The 25,327-nt window shown below is 49.1% G+C and overlaps 10 protein-coding genes across 10 annotated transcripts; 6 read left to right on the forward strand and 4 right to left on the reverse strand.

Annotated features, from left to right (window-relative positions):
• Positions 1-513: 513 nt before the first annotated feature.
• On the forward strand, positions 514-1,340 carry AO090026000646 (uncharacterized protein; the record flags this gene model as incomplete). The annotated part of the gene is made up of 2 exons (XM_023235978.1): positions 514-651; positions 789-1,340. The coding sequence occupies 2 exons, from the start codon at positions 514-516 to the stop codon at positions 1,338-1,340; spliced, it is 690 nt and encodes a 229-aa protein (XP_023091109.1).
• A 2,909-nt stretch (positions 1,341-4,249) lies between these two features.
• On the forward strand, positions 4,250-4,807 carry AO090026000645 (uncharacterized protein; the record flags this gene model as incomplete). The annotated part of the gene is made up of 1 exon (XM_001822016.3): positions 4,250-4,807. One exon carries the CDS (start codon positions 4,250-4,252, stop codon positions 4,805-4,807), a length of 558 nt encoding a protein of 185 aa, XP_001822068.3.
• Positions 4,808-8,568: 3,761 nt separating this feature from the next.
• On the reverse strand, positions 8,569-9,906 carry AO090026000644 (putative translation factor pelota; the record flags this gene model as incomplete). The annotated part of the gene is made up of 3 exons (XM_023235979.1): positions 8,569-9,171; positions 9,281-9,769; positions 9,829-9,906. The coding sequence occupies 3 exons, from the start codon at positions 9,904-9,906 to the stop codon at positions 8,569-8,571; spliced, it is 1,170 nt and encodes a 389-aa protein (XP_023091108.1).
• Positions 9,907-10,644: 738 nt separating this feature from the next.
• On the forward strand, positions 10,645-11,791 carry AO090026000643 (aldo/keto reductase family protein; the record flags this gene model as incomplete). Its single annotated transcript, XM_023235980.1, has 5 exons — positions 10,645-10,676; positions 10,825-10,915; positions 10,974-11,158; positions 11,210-11,579; positions 11,636-11,791. The coding sequence occupies 5 exons, from the start codon at positions 10,645-10,647 to the stop codon at positions 11,789-11,791; spliced, it is 834 nt and encodes a 277-aa protein (XP_023091107.1).
• Positions 11,792-14,515: 2,724 nt separating this feature from the next.
• AO090026000641 (uncharacterized protein) lies at positions 14,516-15,764 on the forward strand (the record flags this gene model as incomplete). Its single annotated transcript, XM_001822013.3, has 2 exons — positions 14,516-14,860; positions 14,922-15,764. The coding sequence occupies 2 exons, from the start codon at positions 14,516-14,518 to the stop codon at positions 15,762-15,764; spliced, it is 1,188 nt and encodes a 395-aa protein (XP_001822065.1).
• Positions 15,765-16,058: 294 nt separating this feature from the next.
• AO090026000640 (alpha/beta fold hydrolase) lies at positions 16,059-16,915 on the forward strand (the record flags this gene model as incomplete). The annotated part of the gene is made up of 2 exons (XM_001822012.1): positions 16,059-16,491; positions 16,554-16,915. 2 exons carry the CDS (start codon positions 16,059-16,061, stop codon positions 16,913-16,915), a joined length of 795 nt encoding a protein of 264 aa, XP_001822064.1.
• Positions 16,916-17,224: 309 nt separating this feature from the next.
• On the reverse strand, positions 17,225-18,344 carry AO090026000639 (intradiol ring-cleavage dioxygenase; the record flags this gene model as incomplete). Its single annotated transcript, XM_001822011.3, has 4 exons — positions 17,225-17,428; positions 17,495-17,562; positions 17,634-17,995; positions 18,097-18,344. The coding sequence occupies 4 exons, from the start codon at positions 18,342-18,344 to the stop codon at positions 17,225-17,227; spliced, it is 882 nt and encodes a 293-aa protein (XP_001822063.1).
• A 558-nt stretch (positions 18,345-18,902) lies between these two features.
• On the reverse strand, positions 18,903-20,110 carry AO090026000638 (tRNA 2'-phosphotransferase; the record flags this gene model as incomplete). The annotated part of the gene is made up of 2 exons (XM_023235981.1): positions 18,903-19,724; positions 19,814-20,110. 2 exons carry the CDS (start codon positions 20,108-20,110, stop codon positions 18,903-18,905), a joined length of 1,119 nt encoding a protein of 372 aa, XP_023091106.1.
• A 317-nt stretch (positions 20,111-20,427) lies between these two features.
• On the reverse strand, positions 20,428-22,463 carry AO090026000637 (uncharacterized protein; the record flags this gene model as incomplete). The annotated part of the gene is made up of 4 exons (XM_023235982.1): positions 20,428-20,555; positions 20,617-21,783; positions 21,851-21,943; positions 21,995-22,463. The coding sequence occupies 4 exons, from the start codon at positions 22,461-22,463 to the stop codon at positions 20,428-20,430; spliced, it is 1,857 nt and encodes a 618-aa protein (XP_023091105.1).
• A 1,601-nt stretch (positions 22,464-24,064) lies between these two features.
• Positions 24,065-25,097, forward strand: AO090026000636 (Efg1 domain-containing protein; the record flags this gene model as incomplete). Its single annotated transcript, XM_001822008.1, has 2 exons — positions 24,065-24,419; positions 24,490-25,097. The coding sequence occupies 2 exons, from the start codon at positions 24,065-24,067 to the stop codon at positions 25,095-25,097; spliced, it is 963 nt and encodes a 320-aa protein (XP_001822060.1).
• Positions 25,098-25,327: the final 230 nt, after the last annotated feature.

A 25,327-nucleotide genomic window follows, 5' to 3' on the forward strand; every position in this document is an offset into this window, starting at 1 on the left:
CACTATACGAAGCTTTCGAGTACTATCCTGATAGCTTCGAGAAGGACGGGTGATAGCGAGGCAGTAGATCTCTTATCAGCACTCGAACTGTCTTGATGGCTATTGCTTGGATGGTGTCGTGATTCGTGAACATTGAACTCCTACTTACAAGTCATATTCTTGAGAGACCCTGCGTTGGCTGATTTGGATATCACAATACAATGGACCCGAAGTGGAACATTTTTCGCCTAATAGGCGACCTCGCCCATATCTCTTCAAAAGGCATCCTGCTGTGGGCTATCCATCGCAACAAGAGCGCGGAAGGTCTGTACGCCGTCCCTAGTTTTTGATAGGCATTATTCTCACCTGCTGCTTCTCATTACAGGTGTTTCGCTTCTTACCCAGGTGCTATATATGTTGGTTTTTCTCAGTCGTTATCTCGAATTATTTATAGGGAGAGGATGGGGGACCTTTTATCTAGTGTTTTTTAAGCTCTTTTACATCTTCTCTTCGGCATATATCATCTTCTTGATGATGAAGGTATACCCCCGGACACGGGAACGGGAGAGGGCATGGAAATTAGCTCTAGGCTCTGCTGCGGTGTCTTTAGTGTCAGCACCGATCTTGATGCTAATATTCAGACATCCTTGGCCACAGAGATGGTTTACGGAGGTGAGTTAAACTAGGGATACATGATTTGTTGGAGACCAAACTAACGGGGCGGGGCCTGCGCTATATAGATTTGGTGGACATTCTCGATCGTCCTGGAATCCGTTTGCGTGCTACCTCAATTACTACTCCTCCGCCAGACCACCGTCCCCACTGTCATCGACTCCTATTATCTCCTTACATTAGGTTCCTACCGGGCATTTTACATTCTAAATTGGCTGTATAGGGGATTTGCTTCTCATCACTGGGACCCCATTTCGGATATTTTTGGCATCGTCCAGACCGCGTTCTACATTGACTTCGCTTGGGTCTACTATACGCGACAGCGCGTAAAACTCCGCAATGGTGGCGTTGTAGACTCCGAGGATTTCCGGAACAGCTGGCTGGTCAACAAAGTGTTGAGTTTCAGGCAGCGACGGAGCGTCGATGAAGAACAGCACCTCCATGATGAAGGAGCAGAAGCCGAACATGGGGCTGATGGTGAACGGCCGAGAAACAACCGCTGGGGCGCTCGAGGGATTTCTATCTCAGCAGATGACACATTAAACGAGACTCGCAACCCCAAACCCAGCAGCGCAGGTGACGACCGGCTGGAGGGATTCCTGGAGGACGAAGAGGACACTTGGGAAGAGCACGCAAACCAGCAAACACAGCACAAGCATTCTCCTGATGCGACAGGCAATCAAAAGTGATCAATGAAATGCTGACGGAGGCAGGGATTCTGCTTATAGAAGGCTTTTTGCTGCAGGTTTGACATGTGTGCTTGGATTTCTGTGTTTATTTTGGGGCTTGTGCCATCATGATTCCGACTTTTACAATCAAGTAAAATGACATCGATTTTTGATGCAGTAGCGATCGACTAATATGCGATGTGACTGAAATTGGAACGATGGATACTATTTTTGGAATGAAATCAGCCCTGCCAGGGCCTTGAGGACCCTGATTTGATATAATTTTAAACGATAATCTGCATTGTCCGGGAAGGGGAAAGATGAGAAGGGGCGGAGTTTAAGAGAGAGAGAGAAGTAATTGGAGAAATTTCAAGGAAATCAAAGAAAATAAAATAAAAAATAGTAATAGCACATAAGAACATCACCTAAAGTAAGTCTATCCTTCCATAAAAGAAGAATGAATGAAAAAAGAACGTGGAGCCGTTGTTTCAAGACTTGCTCTGAGCCATGGCTGCGCCATTTCATAGCCACGGACCCCATATCAAGGCCGTTGAGACTACATCCATGTTCGGTAAACAAAGAGAGGGGGCCAAGTTGAAGTTAGAAGGACAAAACTGCCTGATCAGCGTTCGGAAGTCGGCTTTGGGGGTGGGAAATAGGTTCGCGAATCCTTGTCTTATACTGTTGTTTAGTAAGGAAGTACCGAGGGCAGCGTGCAAACTGGTAGCTATAGGCAGATGGGCTGATGTTAATTTGAAATTCTTTTTAATTAGCCTTCCCCTTCCAGTTTTAGCCCCAATCCTGTGACATCACGTGCAAGCCCCTTCCCGTCAACCATGGAGATACAATCATTGCCATGTCTTTCGTCTGTATGGATGGTGGTGAGGGGTCGACCAGAAAATTACACGACTATCAGCCTCAATATGCTGTGCTTGGGGGGCCGGAGGGGGGCGGGGGAGAAATGGTGTCTTCTTCATGATCATGGCGAGACAAATTTCCCGTGATTGATCTGTTTAAGCGCTTGTGCCATCCCGACTCCCGAGATCCACTGCTGACGGTCTGGAAATGAGGGCTCAAAGCCAATCTTTCATCTCATCTGGCGTCTAACCATTTGATATCGGCGGAGACACGTGGCACTGGTTGGATCATTTGGATGCACACGACCGGGAGGATTCTTGAGGATTACTACCTTATGTCTGAGAATCTGGATCACTAACTTTACTAGACTCAGCTCTTGAAAGAGTTGAAATGTCATCGTGGTGGTCAGAGCAATATCCCCAGTCCTGTCAATCCCGCTAATTTTGACTAGTTCGTTCCTAATCCACCGGGGATTTGCAGCCGCAGCAACGAAGCAGCGCTTAATGACCCGCTTTGGTTCTTCGAGCAGCCCATCCACGAAGCTTTGCCCGCTCTGGTGATGGAACTGGACCCTATGGGGGTATTCGGGTCTTAGTCGATGGAGCAAATGTTTCTATGTGTCTTGTGCCTCTCTATTCCATGGACTCACTCGTTCCGGACTTGGTCTAGGTAAGGAATCCTAGTTGATGACCCTATTATTGTTGGGGCTACACACTAGTAGCTTATCTATCAACTTCTCCGGCCCTTTAGGCCTCCCCACTCGTGTAGTGACTAGAAGTCATAGAAAGGCGTTCGCTTGCATTGTGTCCGGGAAATTTGGTTTGGTTTATTTTTATTTTTTCGACGTATTATTTTTATTTGATTTGATTTGATTTTTTTTTTTTGTTCCTTCCAAATGACACCTCCCTTTCAATTGAACCTGGCAAAGTCTGTTTATTATAATTATTATTACTTGTATTTTCTTGTCAGATCCAGCGCTAATTTCCCCCCGACCGTCCTTCTAATTCTAGGATACGGCGGCCCGCTAAGCACCGATCCTATTCCTTTGCCATGATGTCCAACCCATGGTTTCCACCCCTGGAGATCCAGAGCACTGGGACTATGATCGCAGGTGCTGCCTTGCCATCGAACAGCCATGTGGGCCTTTGAAATGCAAAGTCTGCGCCCCCGAAAGTTTGGGGGCTGGAATTCTTCTCCCCATGTTATGTCAAAGGATGAGCCATGGCTTTTCCTAAGACGCCAATGTTTTCTATCGGGATAAGTTGGCGCTTAAATGCGGGCTCATCGTCAAGTTTACACCTCTGGTTAAGAGCGACTTAGAGCGGCACAGCGTGGTCGGCGGTATCTACACATCTCTTGGAGCTCTCTAGACCTGTTGACAGGGAAGAAAAATCCATTCAAGAATTCTAGCCTGCCTCGCAAGGCATTCCCCCCTCTATCGTCGTGCTTTACTAAGGATATGAACCTGCATAACACTATCATTATCACTTTGTTTCTTCTATTTATTTAATGCAGCAGTCTCTCCTCAGTCGTGGCTTCAGTGTTGCGAAGGACGTTAAATTTCATTGGCTTTCCCAAAAGGAACTACTGCTTATATACTACCGCCTCCGGCCCCAATAAATACGTTCATTTCACACCTTTGCCGCTGTGGTTGTTGCTCCTGTCGTTGTCTCATCAAACGTTTGATCCTCCCGCTGCTACATATTGTTGATTCTCCTATCGGCTTGCTCCATGTTTCCTCGGACCCCAGGCGACTATACCGGGCCAACGCCGTATGGATCAGGCGGTCCTCACCCTGAAGAAGGAATGGATAACTTCTATGAGACGTACCAAGCTCCATATCCCGGAGTAGAAGCTGTACGTGAAACCTGCTGTCTACGCAGAGACGTCATATACTGACAAGCTCCGGCGCTCCACAGTCCCCCTATGGAGGCATCAACCACCCTTACAGTACCACGGCAGCTTTCCCTTCCAATACCATATTAACACCAATCAGTCTTCCCGACAGCTCCTTTGTTCATGCCCGACCTAGCCCTGTTCTCAGTCATCATTCCCAAGAATATGCATACTGCATGGCTGAATCTGTCCCCTCACATGGACTGGGAATAACCGCGCCCTTTCCAAATGATTTCCCGCGAACTGTAACCGCTGGTCTAGGCCCTGTTCCCGACCCAGATTATGTCTTCAGTGGAGCCGCCCTGTCACCTCCACCACCCCCCGTTAAGCGGACTCGGCGAAGTCCTAAACCAACGGCGGCAGCTCGCGAAGGGCCGGTCACCATACTGCCTCATCCGGAAGGTCTCCAACGATTAGAGCAGGAACGCCGGCGAGAGCAAGTTGATCCTCATTCACACCAACGACCTCGGGCGCCCGGCCGAGGGCGACGAGACCCGCAAGCTGAGGAAGAGGATGTATTTGTTGAACGGTTACGGGAACAGAACCTGGCATGGAAACACATCCGGGAGATGTTCCGGGAGAAGTTCAACAAGGACGCATCGGAGGCCCGCCTACAGATGCGGATGCTGCGCAGGCGCAAAGACCGCTCGGCTCGATGGGAAGAGAGCGATGTGAGTACGTACATCAAACCTACCTTCTCATCTTGGCCAGCTGCTAATCACCAGGTTGCCTAGATCCGGTTACTCATAAGGGCTAGAGATTACTGGGAGAGGGAAAAGTATAATTTAATAGCAGAAAAGGTGAGGCCTCATACGCGGACAGCGAGTAGCATTGGTAACCTTCCGCTAATTCTTAAGGCATTAGATGCATGAGCTAGGGGCGAAGAAACCTTACACAGCACGACAATGCGAAGCACAACTACGGTATCTAGATTCACGTCGAGAAGGTGACACCTCGCTGTCACGAATAGTGGAAGCACGAAAACGAGCTCCGATGAAATCCCCTCGAGGGATTGCCCGCGTGACGACTACCTAGTTTTTCGAAGTCCTCCTTTGCCAATTCTTTATTCTTTTTTTTCTACGATAGCTCTTTTTTCTTAGATCCCATGTGCCCCCTGATCTGCGTGGGTTTACTAGCAAGGACGGAGTTTTGATAACGAGATTATTGCATGACCAGCTAGCGTTTTTTGATGCCTTCTGTTCCATTTCTTTATTTTTTTTATTACAAATCTTTTTCTTCAAATCCTTGAGCTGTTAGCCCCGATACCTTGTCTCAGATACAGGAGATATACCCTGATTGAACCACCAAATGAAAAGCGTCACCATTCCAAGAATCTCCAGGAAAGCTAAAAAAATAAAACTCCCCCAGTAATCTGGTAATCGTAATCAACCGACTGAAAGAACAGACCCACCCTGACAAAGAGAAGCCAGGATTCCAAATCAAAAACGTTACACTTACTCTAAACCCGATCCCTCCAATGCACAGCTCCAGTCCGATCCTCGGCGTGGCCAAACAGCTGAACCATGCAGCAAACGAAGGGAAAAGAACAAAGAAACAAAAAAGAAAACGAGACCCACCGTCCAATTCAACAGTTCAACCGTTAAAGTTTAAGACAAGAAAAAAGCAAAGAAAAAAGAAGAGAAAAGAAAAAGAAAAACAAATAAGATAAACGAAATTAAAAAACTGACCCCGGTATGTACCTCGCTTAGACCGATCTTCAGTCGTTCCAAGAACTTTTCCTTTTCCTTTTCTTTTGTTCTTTGATCCTTCTTCCCCACCAACATTAGCCGCCGTTCTAAGACAAAGAGGCTTAAATGGATACCAGTCGAGAGCCGCCGGACGAGGATCCTTTGCATTAGACTAGGCGGATAGATAGATTAGGGAATGTTTAAATTGGTTATAAACCCAGGTTCGTATAGTTGGTGTGACATTGGCAGGGGATGCATGTATGTCTGTGTGGAAGGTGGAGGGGGGGGATTTATTCGTGGAATCCACTCCGTATAATCGTAGAAAAAGAGAAAGGCATGACTCGGTGCGGCTGAACTGCCTATGTCTCAGTCCTGACTCGTGCCTTGCAGCCTGACTATCGACTAGGATAGATGGTCCTGAATAGAATTACCATTGCCTAGGGTGAGGATGCTAAGATTGCGTCTGCCGAGCTAGCCCTCCATCCACCATCCTGCACCTGCCGCTTCCGGTATGCGCACACATCATGGATGTCTCGATGATGTCTCAGCCGGAGAGCGTTGAATTTGTTACTTCACTAGTCCCGATTGACGTTAAATGAAGGGATCATATAAGGTCAGGATACTCATCCTATTCGAACTGAGTTATATGACACCTTCCCGAAACAGATAAATCAAGTAGTATTTAGTAGTAGATGGAGAGATATCTCACGCCGCGGCATCCCCGCAATTGGACATGTTTATCAGCCTCGTGGAATGTCTTGCTCGTTTTCATGTATAGTATCCGATAGTATAGTTCATTGAACCTGTATCTTGGGTGAGGTCCTGTTGTTATTTTCTTTGTCGGGCGGTAGGGAACTTGTAGTTGTACTTTTATTTGATTTGATTTTTTCTTTTTCTTTTTTTTTTTTTTTTGCCTGTCTACTGTTAGTATGTCTACTACAGTATACTTTCATGTATATGTAATGCATGTCTTAGAGTATAAAATAAATTAAAATTCATCTAGAAAGAACAAAAGAACACGAAAAAAGACCGGGACATGTACCGTTCCCAGCCTCGACTCCGGACTTTACGCAGCCACTTCTATCATACTAGAGACGAGAATGGTTTAGAGTGATCTTCATGCTGCATATGGCACACGGGCCATTGGATCGATCTACAGAATAAATTATTTCAAATAAAAACAACTCCTCAAACAGGTAACGCCTTTTAATTTAAAATCCTATCTTGGAAAAAAGAAACAAAGTTAAGAAACAGGGGAGCCTAAGCATTGAACATGACAGCTTGTCAAATGCCGACACACCCGCGGAGTTGGACTTCCCTCTTGCAGACCAAAATGTTGCCTAAACGAAACGCTCGAGCGTAAAATTAAGATTCCCGGATGTTGGGGCACTGGCGACGTCCCGATTGGTTTTTGAGGTGAAGGTGTTGCCTGAGATCTGGAGGCGGAATTAAGACCGCCATGTCGAGTGAGACATGGCTCTTTGTCGGGGTTTGAAACGGCGCTGGAGATGAGGCTGTGGATGTTGAGGAGGATAGGTTCTCTGTTGCTATTTCCTCAGAAGGGTTGGGGGAGATATCCCGCGAGATACTAAGCTAGGGCTTGCTGCTTGGCAGGTTTGGAATTGTCCTGGAACTTCTTTTTTGTTTTGGGCGTTATGCTGACAAGCTTTCCGACGCCAATGACGAGACTTCGATTGCTACTTGGATATGATCACGTTACTATACGGATGTATAGTCCGCTCTAGTATGCAGGCCGTTGGGGCTTCATGAGGCGGCATTGGTCGGACATTCGAGCTAGACCAGACATGAAGAGAAAAGCGGTCAACGCTGGAGTTATTATTAGCCTATTGACGAAATCAATGCTTCAAGTATCGCCATCTGATGTCATGTTCTTTACCAGTGACTCACATTGAGCGCTCACCGGAATAGCCCTTCGATATCCTCAATCCGATCTAGCCCAACATCCAGTAACTCAAGGACGGAAATAGCTGGTACCCATGTCTTTCTCATCTTTCTGACCGCTCACAGGTATAGTACAACTTCTCAACATCTTCCCTCCAACCCTTTGGTGACTATGTTACGCTGCAATGGCTAACGATCTTCAGGATGGAGTGATGATTTGCCAGTGCTTTTCCCTTTCTCGCTCATATAATCGCTCGGAGGTCCAGACCGGTGTGCAATAACCAGAGACTGACATCGGTGTGGCATTGCGAAGAGACATTACCCAACAATGACTACATGACACTCGTGGATATGACGGGGTGTACGGATATTATTATCAATCTTTGACTGCCGACGTTGTTTGGAGAGTCTTGTGTCTCATACTGAGCCCAACCAGCATGTTTGGTTACCGTCTGCTCGCGCAGAAGTGCACAAATGCAAGCCACTGTGTAATCAACGCAGGCGAATTGCTTGAGCGGTCTGGGCCATGTTGTGGGAGCGTCAGGCATGAACGACCGCCTATTCGTTCAGCATTGGATAACTGATCAGGTGGCTATGGGTACTGTGCATCGCAGAGAATTTGGAATAGAGGGGAGACAATGTGTAGGAGTGCGTCATTGTCAACCTCGCTCAGCTGGTTGTGTAATATGGATGTTTCGAGTGACGGACAGAGAGGATTGTATATGTGGTGTAATTGGGTTTGTTTCTCATCCTTGGACGGTCCAGGGAATGACAAGGAGACGTCACTTGAATGAGTGGTGGTGGACGATATGTCAATATTTACACGAGCCATGTTGGAAGAGTCGAATGGGGGGTCACCAGTACGCAAGCCTTGTCTATACTATAATGGATGTCTACTATTCTGTTCAACTTTGCTCCTCATGGGAGTCGTAATCATCCTCGACAATGGGGAACGTCAACAGAGCGGCAATGCCACCCAGCCCGTCCAATCTCCTCCCACTCTCATGGTCTGAGCTGAGCACCCGAACTTCTCCGCCTTCCACGTCCCGCACGCGGTCAACCAGTGATACCCAGCGTTTACGCTCGGCCACGTCCTGGGACCGGAACAGGCGATTGGAGATGATTAGCACGCCGCCACCACGGCCCACAGCGCCTTGGTCAACTGCTGATTCGACCTCGCGCGGCCCGTATGTTGCCTTGTTCGTCTCTTTCCGAAGTTGGTCCTGGAAGTCGTCCATGAGTTTGGTTTCTCGAGCGTACTTCGTATCGGCGAGGATCGTTTTGACTGAGGGTGACTGTAGAACTTCTGCTAGGGAATGTAAGTACCCGGAGGCGGAGTGGACGACCACAATATTCGGGAGTAGACGCTTCAGAGCGGGTGTGCTGGTCGCTGCGACGGACTGGATGTGCTTCTGGAACCCGGCGGCAACGAAACCAGGTGATGCAAGGAGGACAGGTCGGACGGTCTCGTTGCTGGTGAGAGAGGTAGAGCTAGTGTTGAATTCCATCTGGCGAAGAAGGGTGTCAAGTGTGACTTGATAGAATTTCGTCAATCCCTAACTAAGTTAGTATGATCGTTGGCGTAGGAAATAAAAAGAAAGAAAATATGGAGCGCACCTTATCATGATCGCTGCCTCCCTGTCGTTTCCGCGGAACGGACATCTCAACCTTCTGCTTCAGAATCGTCTGAAACTGCCCAATAAAACATATATGAGCAAGACCCTCCTGCATCACAACAGCCACAGCCTCCGCCCTCCGTTTCCCGCCGTCATCAACCGCATCTTTAAGCATCTGAATGGCGATACTATCCCATCCCACCCCCTCGCCGTCCGAGCCTATTTCCTTTTCAAGCGTGAAGTTGCGATTCAACTCCAAATCCAGCGTATGGTGCTGGCCAACCTTGGTGTGTTGCGTTTCGTTCACAATCTGGCCACTCACATGCAGCTGGGAAAGCTGCGGGTCGAAATCTAGAGATTTGACTCGGATCTCGAGCGTCAGGTGGACTCGAGCGGACGTTGTAGATCCAGTCTCTTGGGTCGTGGTAACACGGCGAATGGCACTGGCGCGGAGAAGATCGCCAGGTCGAATTAGGTTGTATGCATGCCACTGAAGGAATTTGCTCAGCAATTGGGTCGATGCGATCGCTTGAAGGTCTAATTGATTACCATATCTTCGGGCTCTTCAGGGCACAGCGTGACTGTGCCTGAGCCGTTAAGCTCAACCTTGTTCTTGATCAAGCGCATCTTGCGTGGGGCGCAGCTGGAGAGGGTAAGAGTGGGTTGGTTTTCAAGTGAGTTAACTTCGTTTGCGATGGGCGAGCGATTGTTCTTCCTCGACTTGATATATTATTCAAGTAATATTAGGTGTAGTGAATAATGATGGCTTTATATGAGCGCAGGAGTTCTGTGAAAGTTCGTTGTTTGACCTGGCTCCCAGCGAATGTTGGCCGAGTGGGATTGAAGGTGCGGGACACGCCTTAAAGCGGTCTAGCGTTGATCTGGCTCCGTTATCGATAAGATTGATACGCCCAAACCATACATAAGCCCTAATTTAGACAAGGCTACATGCATACTCCATGGCTCCAAGTAGCTTCTAGAAGACTAAGTGGATATTCTCCCTTTATGTGGCCATAAGCTAAGGATTTATTCTCCGCGGGTCCCTGGGAAATACCCCCTAGTGTGGTATCATTTTCCGTGCACATCCCTGAAAAGCCTAACAGCCGAATTCGGTCTGCCGTTTTAGACCAGCCCCACGTCGACGTTATCCACAAGACGCCATGGGAGCTAATTCACTCGTCAGGACCGCTGATCCAGCCGGAAGGAGAAGACTGTGGAATAAATAATCGGAGCGAGGGACCCGGTGAACATTTGATGTTCCGCTGTCTGCTCTGTCACATCTACCCCTCCAAACTGTCTCTTGGACAAAAGTGACTTGCAAGCACCCATACAAGATAGAGCAAATATCACGACTACACCGACATTATGGCTCCGCTATCGCTTCAGTCGACCCTTAAGTTGGTCTCGGGATATGAGATCCCTGTCGTTGGTTTCGGTGTAAGTCGCGTCCGGGTACCTTCGCTGAAGAATATGATTCTGACGACTATAATCTGAATTTAGGTTTACCAGACGTAAGCTTCTAGAGCTATATTTCCATCTAAACAGAGTATTGGCATCAATACTGACCTGGCGGGGTAGTCCGCCTGATATCACAGAAAAAGTGACCCTGAAGGCCTTAGAAACTGGCTACCGCCATGTAAGCTGTTCTGGTTCTGAATTGCCTGAACCGTAAAATTAACTTAACACTTCCACAGGTCGACAGCGCCAAGTACTATGCGAACGAAGCCGAATGCGCCGAAGCTATCCGCAAGTCGGGAATCGACCGCTCCAAGATCTTCTACACAACCAAGGTCCCCGTCAGCCACATGTCCTACGAAAAGGCTAAAGAAGCTATCGAAGCTAGCCTTGCGGATGCAGCCGGAATCGGCTATATCGACCTGTAATGACTACCCTTAGACCCATATAAAAGCCAGAAACTAATATCGACAAGGGTGCTACTCCACGCTCCGTTTGGAGGTAAGGAGGGTCGCCTGGGCGCCTGGCGCGCTCTGGTAGAAGCTCAGAAGACTGGCAAGGTCCGTTCCATCGGAGTTTCCAACTACGGTATCCACCACCTCAACGAATTGGAGGAATACATCAACAGCGGTGTGGGTGGCCAGATCTCAGTCGGCCAGTACGAAATCCACCCCTGGTGCCCCAGAGAAGACATTGTCGACTGGCTGAAGAGGCGCAACATTGTTGTTGAAGCGTATTCGCCTTTGGTGCAGGCCACTCGTATGCAGGAGCCCGTTTTGCAGAGTCTGGTCAAGAAGCACAACAAGACTCCCGCTCAGATCTTGATCCGGTGGAGCTTGCAGAAGGTATGTTTTCCCTCTCTTATTAGAGTTTCTATGCGAAAGTATTGACCCTGTTGCAGGGCTATGTCCCTCTCCCCAAGTCAGTGACCGAGTCGCGTATCATCGAGAACACGCAAGTCTTCGACTTCGAGCTATCAGAAGAGGACATGCAGAGCTTGAAGACAGGAGTAGATGCACCTGTCTGCTGGGATCCCGCCAGGGACTCCCGCCTGTGAACTCTAAAAACGGTGCGGTGATTGGTTCCAAAAGTCTAATGCCTTAAGTAGGAATCAAATCAACTTGATAATAAACGATCTAGAAATTATGTGCTTTATTTATAAACTTCGTTTCTGTATATTGAAAAGTAGAACACGGATAGCAGGATAAATACAGATCCCGTGAATTTAGTCCAAGATAAACCTTCCGTTTCGGCACAACTTAATGCCGTCGGCAAGACGCCTACAACTTCCGTTTACGGACCTTAACAACATGATCAACAACAAAAGGCCTTTGTTACTGTCTTCACCAAGATACTCCATGAGCATCTCCAATGTCTGCCCATATTTCGCCAGTCTCAAGGGACGTAACTCCTAGTATAAACCTCTATTCCCGCCCTAGCTCAAGATGCCTGCGTCGCCGAAACGTGTCGTCCTAGAGAAATCACGAACCGTCCGTCGCCGATATCAACGCAGCAATAAACGTCTCAAGTTCACAGCGTCTCAGATCGCACGAATAGAACGGGATGAAGAACGCGAGCGCAAAGCGCAGAAGCTTCGGGAGAAGGAGAAGAAGCGCATAGCCAACAAGAAAAAGAAGGCCGAGAAAGAATTGAAGGCTCGCGAAGAACGACGACGACTCGGTATACCCGATCCTAATGCACCCACCGTGCCGTCGAGCCAACCGTCGCTTTTCAACTTTCTTAAGAAGAGCCCTCAAGCCCCGGCGGAGCAAGAGATGACATGTGAAGATACGGAGTCAGATACTATAAGCACGGAAGTGGACACTAGCGAGGACTCGAACTCGGAGAATGATGATCTAGACGACGGGGAATCTGTCGGTCTAGATATTAGTCTCGACAATGTCGGTGGAGCTATGGAACCCGAGAAGGTCAATTGTGGAGGGAGAGATGACGACGAATTTTCCGACTGCTCTATCTTCTACGATGAAGACGTTATCAAAGAAGCTGAAACAGTCGCGGTCTTACAGGGCACTATCCAGGCAGAGCCAGAGAAAAAGGAGCACAAAGATCAAGTAGCCGCGGCAGTTCCAATTAGTCTACCAGCAGGGGAGTCCTTCCGAGATGATACAGCTATCTTGCTGGAAGAGTTCGCTGATGAATTCGATACCGACGAGGAATTCGAACAGGAATTGCTCCGGCTTGATGCAGGATGAGAATAGAGGCACGCCTAGTGCAGTTTACTGTATGACTTATGTGAGTATAAGGGGCGTTGTATTCTTTACCACTGCAGTTTTCCCTGCGGATGGCCCCGCTTAGTGCCGCTTATTGCTCCATGAGCAGCTAGAAGCGTGAAATGAATAACCTCAACATACGTGCGCTGAACAACCGCGGGGTAACCCGGAGCAGTGCGACAGTGAATCTGGGCGATGCCCTAATACATTTAGCACTGGAGCTAAATGCATGCCATGCACATGGCTATGGCTCCGCCCTTGGGACTGGCGTCTACCTCATGGGCAATGCGTGCGATTTATGGCATCTTACTTGGTTTAGCCTTGCTTCTGCAATGCTTCCTTCCATTGCCACCGCCAGGGATCGACGTACAATCGTTATACACTAACCAGACCATCTAATCTCGTGTCCCGATATCTTGGAATTTTGGTAGCAAGAATATAGATATCGCGACTCCTGAAGAGGGTGAAATGTTGGCCAATCCTGCATTGGTATTGGAGATATTGTGCCTCTTGGTTGTGCTATAGAGAACCCAATTACAACTACCTGTCTACATATCACTTCCAATTCATGATATATGAAGGCTAATTCCGCAATACTAAGACATTTGTTATTATGATTCGACACTTGCACGGGATGGAAGCTCACTCCAAGGCTAGCTATGACTGGTACTATTCTATTTTTCGACTGTGCTATAACTCAGAACCTAGAACTAAATCTAATCTTTAGATTAAGTTTTACGTTAGATTTATAATCTAGTATATGCCCTGGGCTATCAATTTAGACCTAAATTTAGGCTAGATTATCTCGAGATCAGATTCTGTCTCAGGTTTGGTGAAGTATGATTGTTGAGAGAGAAGCGATTTGAGAGAAGCGATTTCACGCATCACCGTCATCACAACTTCAAACAACCAAGCAGCGCGAGAGGGTAAATTGCCCAGAGAAAGGGCGCAGTTACCAAGCATAGCGTCAATTCTCTTATCACAGCACGCCAAGTGCTGCAGCTATGAATGGGTAGATTCGGAAGTTTCCCAAGGCAGATTTCTCACCAAGCGACGGAGGGAATACTCCCTATTCCTGAACAAAGTCACTGGGTTAATCCACATGATCTCGAGTACGAGTTTTGGCCAATACTTTTATCACTAGTTTACAAACTGGGACTTGGCTGGTCAAGTTCGCCAAGAGCTTGCGGCCAAAACGGAAAAGCTAAGCGATTATCTTGTTCCCCCAGACACCTCGAAAACCACGATCCTTGTCAGTGGCTTTCGTTCGGTATCCTCCCGGGGGCACGTGGTTGGGTGGAAGCTGTAGACGCATTTTGAAGAGAATTCGGGCCTCAACGTCGCCCGGCAAGGCAGTTTTGATCCATTGGGAGATTTGTAGCGAGCAGCATGGTCTTGTCTTGAGCTTCTAGGAACGAGGCCCTCCTTATCACAGGGCGTATTTAAGAAGGTTAATTCCAGAAAAGCAAGGAAATAAATATACTTACATCGGACTAGACGTTATTCCCGGGCCCATTGCTAGAAGTCGTACCGTTCTGCTCTCGACAACAATGGCTACATCTGAGGACATCAAAAATGAGATATACAAACTATCGGTACTTCCATTCATCCTCGAAAGGCGAGGCGACTATGATAAGGCAATCGAGATTCACAAGAGCGCTATCGATATCCTCAGCGCGGCGGCAGAAAAATTCAGGAAATCGTCGAACGTGCGCAAAATAAATCGCAAGATGTTCGAAAGGCAGGTCGATCTGCATTGCGAACGATTTGCCTACTTGGAGAGTCTAAAGCGCAAAGGTAGTTTCGAGGGGATTATATTGCCGCCCACAGTACTTGATGTAATGCAGGAGCTGGAGAGGGACGATGGAGATAACAGTCCTTGGACTCTGTCTCAGGTATGTTGTTTGGAGTACACGAGTATAAGGCCCCGTGATTTGATGACTTGAGTCAACATAGATTCGAAAGGCGCTCCACGACTATGGAAAGGAGGCGCCAACTAATACTGAGCCACCGTCTCAACTGAAACCTTTCCTCGACGCGGCAGATTCGGTCAAGGCCCCATTCTTCGCGCCGACACTTTCCTCGTCAGCGGAGCCGGTGATCTACCGGCTCTCTCACTCATCAGAGCTAGTTGACATGGGGGTGCGATCGCACTGGTGGTTCGTCAAGGATTCAGCCAACAAGCACACACTTTATGCTCTACAGGCGGTATGGAGCCAGGAGGTGCCCATTGTGGAGGCTATTCTACGCCGGGCAGGAGAGTTCCTCCCTCAGATGGGTGCCGTAAGCATAAAGATGCGCAAGACGAAAGGGGGTTCTTTCCGTTTAGTGACGAGTACAGTGCCCCAGGCCGGGGATATTGTCGAGATCCCCGACGGAGAGGCGCAACGCAAGGACTGGTCCCCCCGGCGGTTCAAGTACGGTGGGCGCAATTTCGTGTGGAAGAGTGGGCGTGCTGACGGAAAGAGTGCGGACGGGGGCCTATTCAGGTCGTTCTCGTGGGAAACTCTCTATGAGACGAAGCGTGTATGGGCGAAAGAAGGAAGCAGAACAGGGAAAATGGAAGATGAGACGATAGGGCCGAGACTGTGCTGGGGAGAGAAAGGTGGAGGCAACGGAGCGGCTCACTCTATATACATGGTAGGAGGGTTGGATCTCCAATTTCGAGAGCATCTCTTGGCATCACAGTTGGCAAGGCTGGTGCGGTGCAGTAACCCGCCGCAGAAGGACTCGACTGGAGCGGAAACGGTCTCGGCTGGTGGGGAAAGCATCCTGTCCCTTGTGGAGTGGCTTTCTTAGATTTACCGGTAGATGTCGAGAATCTAAATAGAAAACCAACACTATCCGACCCGACGGGGATCCGCACCGCTATCCGAGCGGCGCCCCTCGTCGGCTAAGCATTTATTGATTCTGCTGCCATCCCGACGGATATACAGATTTATTTATGGCAAGAGAAGAAAAAGAGGGCCAATGACGTCGTAATACATACTACTACTATCTAGTTAATCCACATCCCATTGACATCCTCACCTCACCCTCACCTCTCCACCTCTTCACCTCCTAAACACAATCCAATTCAATCCAAAAGCAACCATGCCCTCCCTCACCATAAACAACCACAACCTCCACTACGCCGACTCCCACCCCAACGGCGCCCCAGACCAAGGCCAAACCATCATCTTCATCCATGGCCTCGGCTCCTCCCAAAACTACTACTTCCCCATCCTCCCCCATCTAACCCCCAACCACCGCTGCATAACAATTGACACCTACGGCTCCGCCCGCTCAACCTACACAGGCCAACCGATATCCATCGCCTCCATCGCCGCAGATGTAATCGGCGTACTAGACGCACTGAACATCCCCAAAGCAGTGGCAGTCGGCCACTCAATGGGCGGCTTAGTGGTCACCCTTCTTGGAGCTCAGTATGCAGACCGCATAAATGCAGTGGTGGCTATTGGACCGACGCATCCTTCTTCGACGCTTACGTCGGTGATGAATAAGAGGAGCGAGACTGTTTCTGAAGGTACATTACATACCCTACACTATACCATCAAATAGTGAAATATGACTAACACAACCCCGAAGCGGGAATGGAACCAATGGCCAACACCATCCCCTACCAAGCTACCGGCTCCGGAACCCCAGCTCTCACGAAGGCATTCATCCGGGAACTCATTCTCGGACAGAACCCCGAGGGCTATGCGGCGCTTTGTAGGGCTATTGCTTCGGCGCCGGTGATTGATTATTCAGCTGTTCGGGTGCGGTTCTTGCTTCTTGCTGGCGAGGAGGATAAGTCTGCGCCCTTGGAGGGGTGTCGGATTATTTTTGATGGCGTGTCCAGTGAGAATAAGAGCTTGGAGGTGTTGGAGAAGGTGGGACATTGGCATTGTGTGGAGGCGCCGGAGGTTGTGGGGGGTTTGATTGCGAGATTTGTTGGGGGGGTTTAGTTTAGTTTAATGTAATTTAATTATTGTGTTGGGTTTGGCTAAGGCTTTATTTCTCGGGATTGAGGATTGGTAGATTGTAGACTGTGTATCCTACTTTTGGATATGTGTGTGATACTAGAGAGGTGGTTGATGGCTTTTTTCTCTCGTAGATGAGGTAAATATATTCATACCAGGTCACACTAAAGAAAAGCAAGCCCGAGATAACATCACAAATCTCCCACCATGAATTCACTAAAACAAGCTTCAAAAATGCTAAATTGAAGAAAAGGTATATACAAAATTCATTTATCAAGAGAAGAGAACAAATATTTATACATCATTGGTGCTATTCGACGGTGCCGGCACCAACTTCACATCATAGTTCAGCTCAAGACCAGCTTGAGGATCACCCTCGCGGGGAACAAAATCTACAATCAACGAGTCCTTAACGGCGAAGACAGAGTCGTTGGTCAGGTACTGGTCTTTGCTGTCAAAGATCTGCGTGGTGAGGGGCTTGTAGCCGTCGTGAGTAGCCTGCACACATATTAGCTTGACTCTTACGCTTGACAGGAGCAACATGGAATAGCAAAATAGACTCACAATGATATGAATATGAGCCGGTCTGAACGGATGTCTATCCATTAGCTTGAGCAGCTTCCCTGCCGGTCCTACATTCAACATATATCAGCATTCAAACACCTCCCAAACCACATAACCCGTGATAAATAGCGAAACATACCATCATCAGGAACAGGATACGGCGTGGGCCTCAAACAGTAGAAGTTGTACCGGCCCTCCTCATCCGTCTTGAACTTTCCGCGGAGGTTAAATTCCTCCTGGTTCGGATCCTGCTGTTCGTACAACCCATTCGTCGCCGCTTGCCACACTTCCACGGTGGCGCCCACGAGTGGCTTCTTGGTGGTAAAATCGATAACGCGACCATGCATGAAAGCCATCTCGCCATCCGGGACCCCCTTGACGATGTTATCGCCGTTCTTGCGGTAGGGGGTATCGGCGCGGAAGAATGGGCCCAGGATAGCAGTTGCGGTGGGAGCGTCTTCGGCCTCTTCGGCGAGTTTGAAGGTGATTTCGTCGACGAGGCTTTTCCATGCATTGTCAGTATTTATATTTTCGTAACATAGTAAAACTGGCCGTGATTCGACAAAGGTTATTGAACGTGTATCAATATAGGTGAAACGTACGATTCCAACCCGATCACGTCGCAAACTAGCTGTCCCTCATTCCGCTTGTCGTCGCTCATTTGACCGGCCCAGTTCATCAACTGGACACCAGCCATCCACTCGTCAACGGTGACCTCGTTCTCGCGCGCGAAGTCGTGGACATGGCGGATTAGGCTGGTCATGAGCTTGCGGAACCGAGGGTTGGTCTTGGGGCCCATGGCGTTGACGACATTGTCGGTGAAATTGGGGTCGAAGCGGTGGGTAGCCATGTTGACTTTTTTTTCCCCTTTCTATATTTTCTTATTCGTGTGGGTGTTGTTTCCGATTTATTAGTGTGTTGTATATCTTGCTTGCTGGTTGAGTTAAATCGAGGTATACTTCAGGGTGAGGGGTAAGAGGGGTAGATAAACAAAAAAGGGACTATAAAACAGGATGAGGAGTAGAAGAGCAAGTGTAACAGCCTTTTTATATCAGGGTCGATTCACCGACATGATTTGAAATGCTCGCCTTCCGGACGGCCTTTGCAGGCGAGACCCCGCAAATCGATCCGGCGGAACTAATAAACGACGTTCGACGTGCAGAAGGACGGCGGCGGATACTGGCATCGGAATGGCCCAATGAACCGTATGATCGCCCGTCGGAAAGCGCACAAGGCGTATCCGATCCCCCGCAACTCGATCGGAAGTCGGATAGGGATGCGCGGTGATTGGTCCGGGGGCAGGCTTCCCCGCACCCCTCCAGACCTTTTGCGACGTATCGATACGAGCAACAATACCGATAAGGGAAACTACAGTAGTACTATAGGCAAAGCTGTCGATGCAGTATATTCATGGCTGCGTAGTGTCTTCCTTCTTCTTGTTCGCATTCCGTCTCCCCTTAGGATTCCCCTGCTTCACCAACTCTTCCGGCAACGCCTGAACCTCCTTCCCACCCTCCCATATCTTCCCCAACCCATGCTTCCTCTCAACCACCACATCAAAGAACTCCACTGGAACAATACCACTACTGCCCTCCACCACCATCCCCTCACTCAAAATAACCCCATTCTCACTCCTCCAAAACGGACACCCAGCCGCCAGCGCCTTCTTCAAATCAATATAAATAAGCACCTGCGCATCCCGGCGCATCCCCGAGATCACCTTCTCCCCATGATCCCCTGTAACTTCCTTCGACCCCTGCGCCCCCTGTGCGAGTACAGACTCCACAGACGGCCCCGTAGCAAAATGCACCTGATTCCGCCCCATACTCTTCAAACCCCCAGAGGCCAGAATGGCCGGCCAAGCAGCGTGAAACGTCCCATGCACAACAGTATCAGGTAACTTGGCCTCCTCATCCAGGGACAATTTCTCCATCAACGAAGCCGCATCCACACTCTTAATACTATGCCCCTGCGTCGCACGGATCAAAAAATGCGCCGGGTCGAGGTCCGACTCGGACACCGCGAGAGCTGTCTCCGTCGCGGAATCCTGCCCCGCGCTTGTCGTCGGGATGCCATGCTCTGTAGAAGCTTCTGCCGAGGTCGATTGCTGGGCCTGGGCTTCAGTGGAGGGAATATGTAGAAGGGCGAAGCGCTTTTTGTCAGAGGTTGCGACGGCGGCGACGATTTCAGGGAAGGTAACTTTAAGGGATTTAAGTTTGCGCCAGGCGAGCTGTAGCCTGTGTTAAATTAAGATAAACAAAGCTAGGTCTGGTTTACCTGGGGTGGTGAACCAGTGGGGGGGTAGATGTGAGGGCGTACCACGTCTGCGACGTTCGCGTAGCCTTGCGCGTCCAGCTTCAGGCCTTCTTTTTCGGCGGCGTGTCGGAGTAACAGACTCAGGGCTTTGGAGACGGTTACGTCGCGGCCCCCGGAGGGTTTGCCTCTGCGTTGTTGGCCCATGATCTTTGACCAGGGAGATAGGTGTTGGAAGTGGTGTCGGAGGGGTTTAATTGTGGGCTGTTTTCTTTTGTTTCTGCGCACTAGTTTGTCTCTGGGGTGCGGAGGGTTAGATTTTTTGTTTTCATGTATTTGATAACGGGTTGTGATTGGATACATGACTCACGGGAATTTATTTACTCGTTCGTAATGAATGAGTCTTTGTGACTCATGTATGCAATGTTGTGAGTCGTTCTAGAAGGAATTCCATTTTTCTTATTTTTCTGTCTGACATCATCTGCGGGCGATCAATTAAGAGTGGGGCATCTTGAAAGAATCCTAATCTACTCCGGAGTATGGAGTATACGTACCATACTAGTGAACGATAGACTACACATTTTATATCGATTGGGTTATTATTCTAGATTTAACAGTAGATACTCGGGCTCACTATGATAATAAAATGACCAACATCAATTCTCTACATAATGGGTATATCAGAAACAACACCAAACCCTTCCTCCACCGTAGCCCATGCCACAAGGTAAAAATAATGGAAAATTGAAAGGTAAGATCAGCACTTCATCGATCACAGACACAGTTGCATTCGGCAACCGGACATACCCTATGCTTCATGAACCACTCTTGGGCATGGTGCGCATGGAATCCGTGATTACAATTCATACAAAACACGATGAATCTTCGCATCATCTCCGCTTGGGTAGGCTTTCCGGCCTGCTGTCCAGCGTCAGCGGCGAGGCACGCTTTGGACATCGGGTCTGGGGATCCCAGCCAAAAAGTACAAACGCCGCATCGGGGCATGTGCCGACCGCAGCGTGGACAAACCATTCCGGACATCGCCGACGTGCCCAGGGGATTCCCAGGGGTGGGGTGAACGACCTCACCCGTGGTAGATGGTGACAGCTGAGAAGAGGCATCGTGTTGAGTAAGTGGTCGGGTACAGTAATTGCAAGTCAGACTGACTTGTTGTCGCGGTGGCTCAATCAGCTTTCTACCGTCCCAGGTGACGGCAAATTTGCGAGAACCGACATCGAATCGTGCTCGTTCCAGCTGTAGTTTCCAGGAATTAATCTGCCAACGGTACGTTTCACGCCATGCTTCAAAACGAGCTCTATTAGGGTTGTTATTAATGAATCGTGGGACGGAGTGGCTCATGGCGAGGACCGGTGTTTGTACGTCGTTGAATTTCCTGATGTATGATTGAAAAAGGTCCATAGCGGAAGGCCCCAGTCCTGTTAGCACAATACCTTCGATGTCTCCCTGAAGGATGGCCTCGGCGGTCATTTCATTTATATACTCGGTCAGCTCATCGTCGGGCAGCCAACGCACAGCAACCTCAATTCGATACTTCAAAGGAAGCGTGGTTTCCTGAATGACAGAGTTCCAGTCCCCTTTGCTCACAAGTGCCAAGATCGCTCGTGCGTACGGGTCTGTGAGTTCTTTGGCAATCTCCGCGCAGGTGTCCTCCCAATCTGGGTCAGTGTCACCCTTCGCTGCACCAGCAATGGCCATGGCAAGCAGCTTATGTGCTTGAGTGGGGTGGTGGCTTCGCAACGCTAAGTAGGCCAGTTTAGCCTCATCCTGGAAGACAGCCAGAGCTGCTGCTTTAGTATGCTGGCTATCGGCTGACAATGTTCTGACGAGTTCTTCCAATTCACGGTGAGTCTGAGCCGCGCCGCAGAGTCGGAGGCAAAGCCTGCGATGCTCTGGATAATCTGTCTCACAGCCCCTGGTCTCAGGGAGATTTAATTGTTCTCGAACAAGATTGACGATGACCTTACTGATATCAAGTCTGGCATCGGGTTCGAGGTGCCGAGTGTCCAAGGTATCGCCTGCAGAGAGTCAGTTATGTGCTGGGGGGTGGGGGAAGTCCACGCCCTGAACAGAAGTAATACACACCTAGATCATTGTTCCAGATGTCACAGACTCCCACGTAGTTCAGATCCAAGCCATTTGCAATCATTGAGTCATTAGACGAGTCATTGCGCGCACCTATTTAAGATATTAGTTCATGTGTGTCATAATAGCCAAAATTAAACTCACGTTCGATCCAACCCCAGAAACCTTGCAGGCGATGATCATCGGCGAGTATCCTCCGGTTCCGGGCTGCATCAAATAGATATCCCTCTTTACAACGAAGTCGGTTGATGGTCAATAGGGTCAAAGCCTCCTCGGCTGTTATCAGATTTCCCGAAGCTCCTAGAGATAGAGCGCGTTCTCGAGCCTCACGGCTAGATAATGGCTTTGTGTGATGATTTTCACGCGATACTTCCTGGATATCGTGGCTTGGTAGAATACGTTCACGAAGGTCTTCAATCACCTCAGAAACGCGCAGTCCTTGACTTGGTAGAGGGCTTATCGTTCGGAAATCTGCGTCGTCCCCAGATGTCCCACGTATCAACAAGCCTTGGGAGGAGAGTCGTACAGGAGGTGACGGCGGTTTTGTCGTGATAATATTGACCTGGCCATTGCCCGACAACGTTAAGGCAGTAGGCTCATTGGAGGGGCTCATATTCAGAAAATCGAAGGATACGATCCTTTCCGATTCCGGATAGCCCCGTGTTGGATGATTGAATGGACTGGAAACATCCCGCACATACTTAGTGTATATCTGTTCTGGATAGTTCTTCGAAGATTCTTGGCCCAGAGTCTCATCCATTGACGAGCGATACTCTTCGGATAAGTATTCTTTGGCAACATCATAAGTTTTGAAGTGGCCGGTATTCGCAAGAACTCCCAGACATCCTCTCTTTGTTCTCGAGAATCGCAGACTCCAGATGGTTGACTTGGGAGCGATGACATTCTTGAACTCAAGCGCAGGTCCCGGCTGTCCGGTCTCAAGAGTGTTTGCTGGACCTACACCAGGGGTCGTATATCGAGACCCTACACGTCGATCCCAGATACAGATCGTAGGATCATTGGATGTAAGACACGATGCAATGTAGTTCTCGTCTAGCCAGTCAATAGCTAAACCATGGACACACCGAGTTGGAAACTGCAGCGCCGGATTGCCAGGTCCCTCTTTGCAAACCAATTAGACAACCGCGGCACGTAGAATAGGAGACAACAAACCCACCTCGAAGATCATAAATTCTAACATACTGCCCCTTTACACCAGCCACTAGTGTGTCAGGTTGATCCCTGAAGAACTTCACACTGGTGATCGGTTCTGAACTAGCCAGCTTCCTCAGTGGCTCCACAACTCCCTTCCCACCTCTCATAGCGAGCCGCTGGTTGACATCCCAGACATTAAGACAAAAGTCATTCCGCACGCGATCCAGACCAGCAGCCAGTAATCCGTGCGTGCTGAACGCGACAGCGTTACAATACCGCTGATGGCGAATTGGAAACGAGAACGACTCCTGGGACTCGCTGTTCAGGCGTAGAATAGTGGCGTCTCCAGACGACTGGCCTACAGCGACGAGCGATTCATCAGCGGGCGACCAGTCGAAGGCCCGGAATGCCGGAACCTTGGTGTGAGCAGCAAGCACCTCATGTTCTAGGTTTTGGCCGTCGAAGGACGTCACCTTGCACAGGCGGAATGCCTTTCCTACCACATCCACGGAGAGAAAGCGCTGTTCCGCCGTGGTCGACGATGGCGACCAGCGAATAGCGGTCTCCATCTCTCCTTCTATTTTATTGTTTTGTTGTTTGGTTCGTCTTTGTGTTCGCCCAGGCTGTCGCAGAATAGACACGACCAGCTGACTGGTCGCCTACCTAATCTAAGCGGGAAGTACCTATCTGCAGCGCCCAGCAGTGACCCATGCTCTTACCAGCTTGTGCAACTGGTAAGTCAAGCACCGGGCTGCATAGCGACAATTGCGAAATGCAACGTCAACGGGCAAAGTAGATTCGAGTTCCGGCGCACAGCCTCTGATGAGTATGAAACCTTCAATTGGATCCGCAGTCCTTGGGTTAATGCGTAAAAGGTAAAAGGTACAAGCGCGTCATTGGACACTGCTCAGCCCTGATTGGCTACTGCCGGAATCTGGAGCTTACTCGGGCCGATGAATGATCCGCCGGTATTTTTTTGTAGTTTCATCATTTTCTCTCCAGAGTCCAAGTACACTGGAACAACAAGAAGAGAAACAAATTCAGTCTCAACCGCACATAATGCCTCGAGAAGACTCCAGATCACAGTCGCCCGTCTCCCGACCCTCAGGCGACAGGCATTATCGGGACCGCAGCGACCCTCCTAAACGTAAACACAATTCCGACGGAGCGTCGCACCAGCCTTACAGGAAGAAGGTCCAGCTGCCAAAAAAGGAACACCAGTACCCTTCCGTCAATGAATTGAAGAAGCGCATTCGCGATGTCAAACGTCTCTTGAACCGGGTGGATCTCCCAGCAGATGCACGCATTGTGCAGGAGCGTGCCCTCGCTGGGTACGAGAATGATCTGGAGGAGGAAGAGAAACGCCGGGAGCGGTCAAAGATGATCAAGAAATACCACTTTGTTCGATTCTTGGGTATGTTGCGTCTAATATCGCGATGCTGTTCGTTTCGAAGTTATAAACTAATTTTTCCACCAAATGGCAGATCGCAAAACTGCTTCCAAAGATGTCAAGCGCCTCGAACGTCGCGAAAAGGAGGTTTCAGGCTCCGACTTAGACTCCGCAGCCAAAGAACAGAAACTCGCCGCTCTTGCGCAAAAGCTCCGTGTCGCTCGTGTCAATTTGAACTACACCATCTACTACCCTCTAGCGGAGAGATACATCGCCCTGTACGCTGATGCGAAGAAGAAAAAGGAGATGGTGAAGGATGGAAATAATGATGAAGACGGCGATGCAGGTTATACACTTGTTCATGCGAATGCTGCTGATAAGCCGGCTATGTGGCACACCGTTGAGAAGTGTATGAAAGACGGAACCCTCGAACTTCTGCGCGATGGAAAGTTGAAGAACGGAGAATCCGGTGCTGTGACCAAGGAAAAGTCCAACGTGGACAAGAAGAAGACCAGTATTCGTGATTCTGTGCAGCAAAAGGATACCACGAAGACTAGTGTCAAGCCGCAAAGAAGGGAGGATAAGAATGCGAAGGACTCGAGAGGATTTTCGTCCAAGAATGACAGTCGCCATTCCCGGGCACGCCAGAGCTCACCTGACGATAATGGTGATGAGAGCGATGGTGGTTTCTTTGAGATGTAATCACTATGGTGAGGAAATGGTGTATCAGGTATTGTGCATTTTCAGGAGTTGGTCCATGTCGGTTATTCGGTCTTTCAACATCCTTCAAGCTGTCTTTCAAAAAGCATCTCTTTTACGTCGTATGCGATACCCAACATCAGGACTGGGCCACTGACCTGCTCAGTCCATTGTATGTACCTAGTGCAATTACGCTATCACAATTAAAAGCATGATTAGAAAAAGCCTCAATG

The sequence above is a fragment of the Aspergillus oryzae genome, chromosome 3 (genome assembly GCF_000184455.2).
Source record: "Aspergillus oryzae RIB40 DNA, chromosome 3".
NCBI lineage: Eukaryota > Fungi > Ascomycota > Eurotiomycetes > Eurotiales > Aspergillaceae > Aspergillus > Aspergillus oryzae.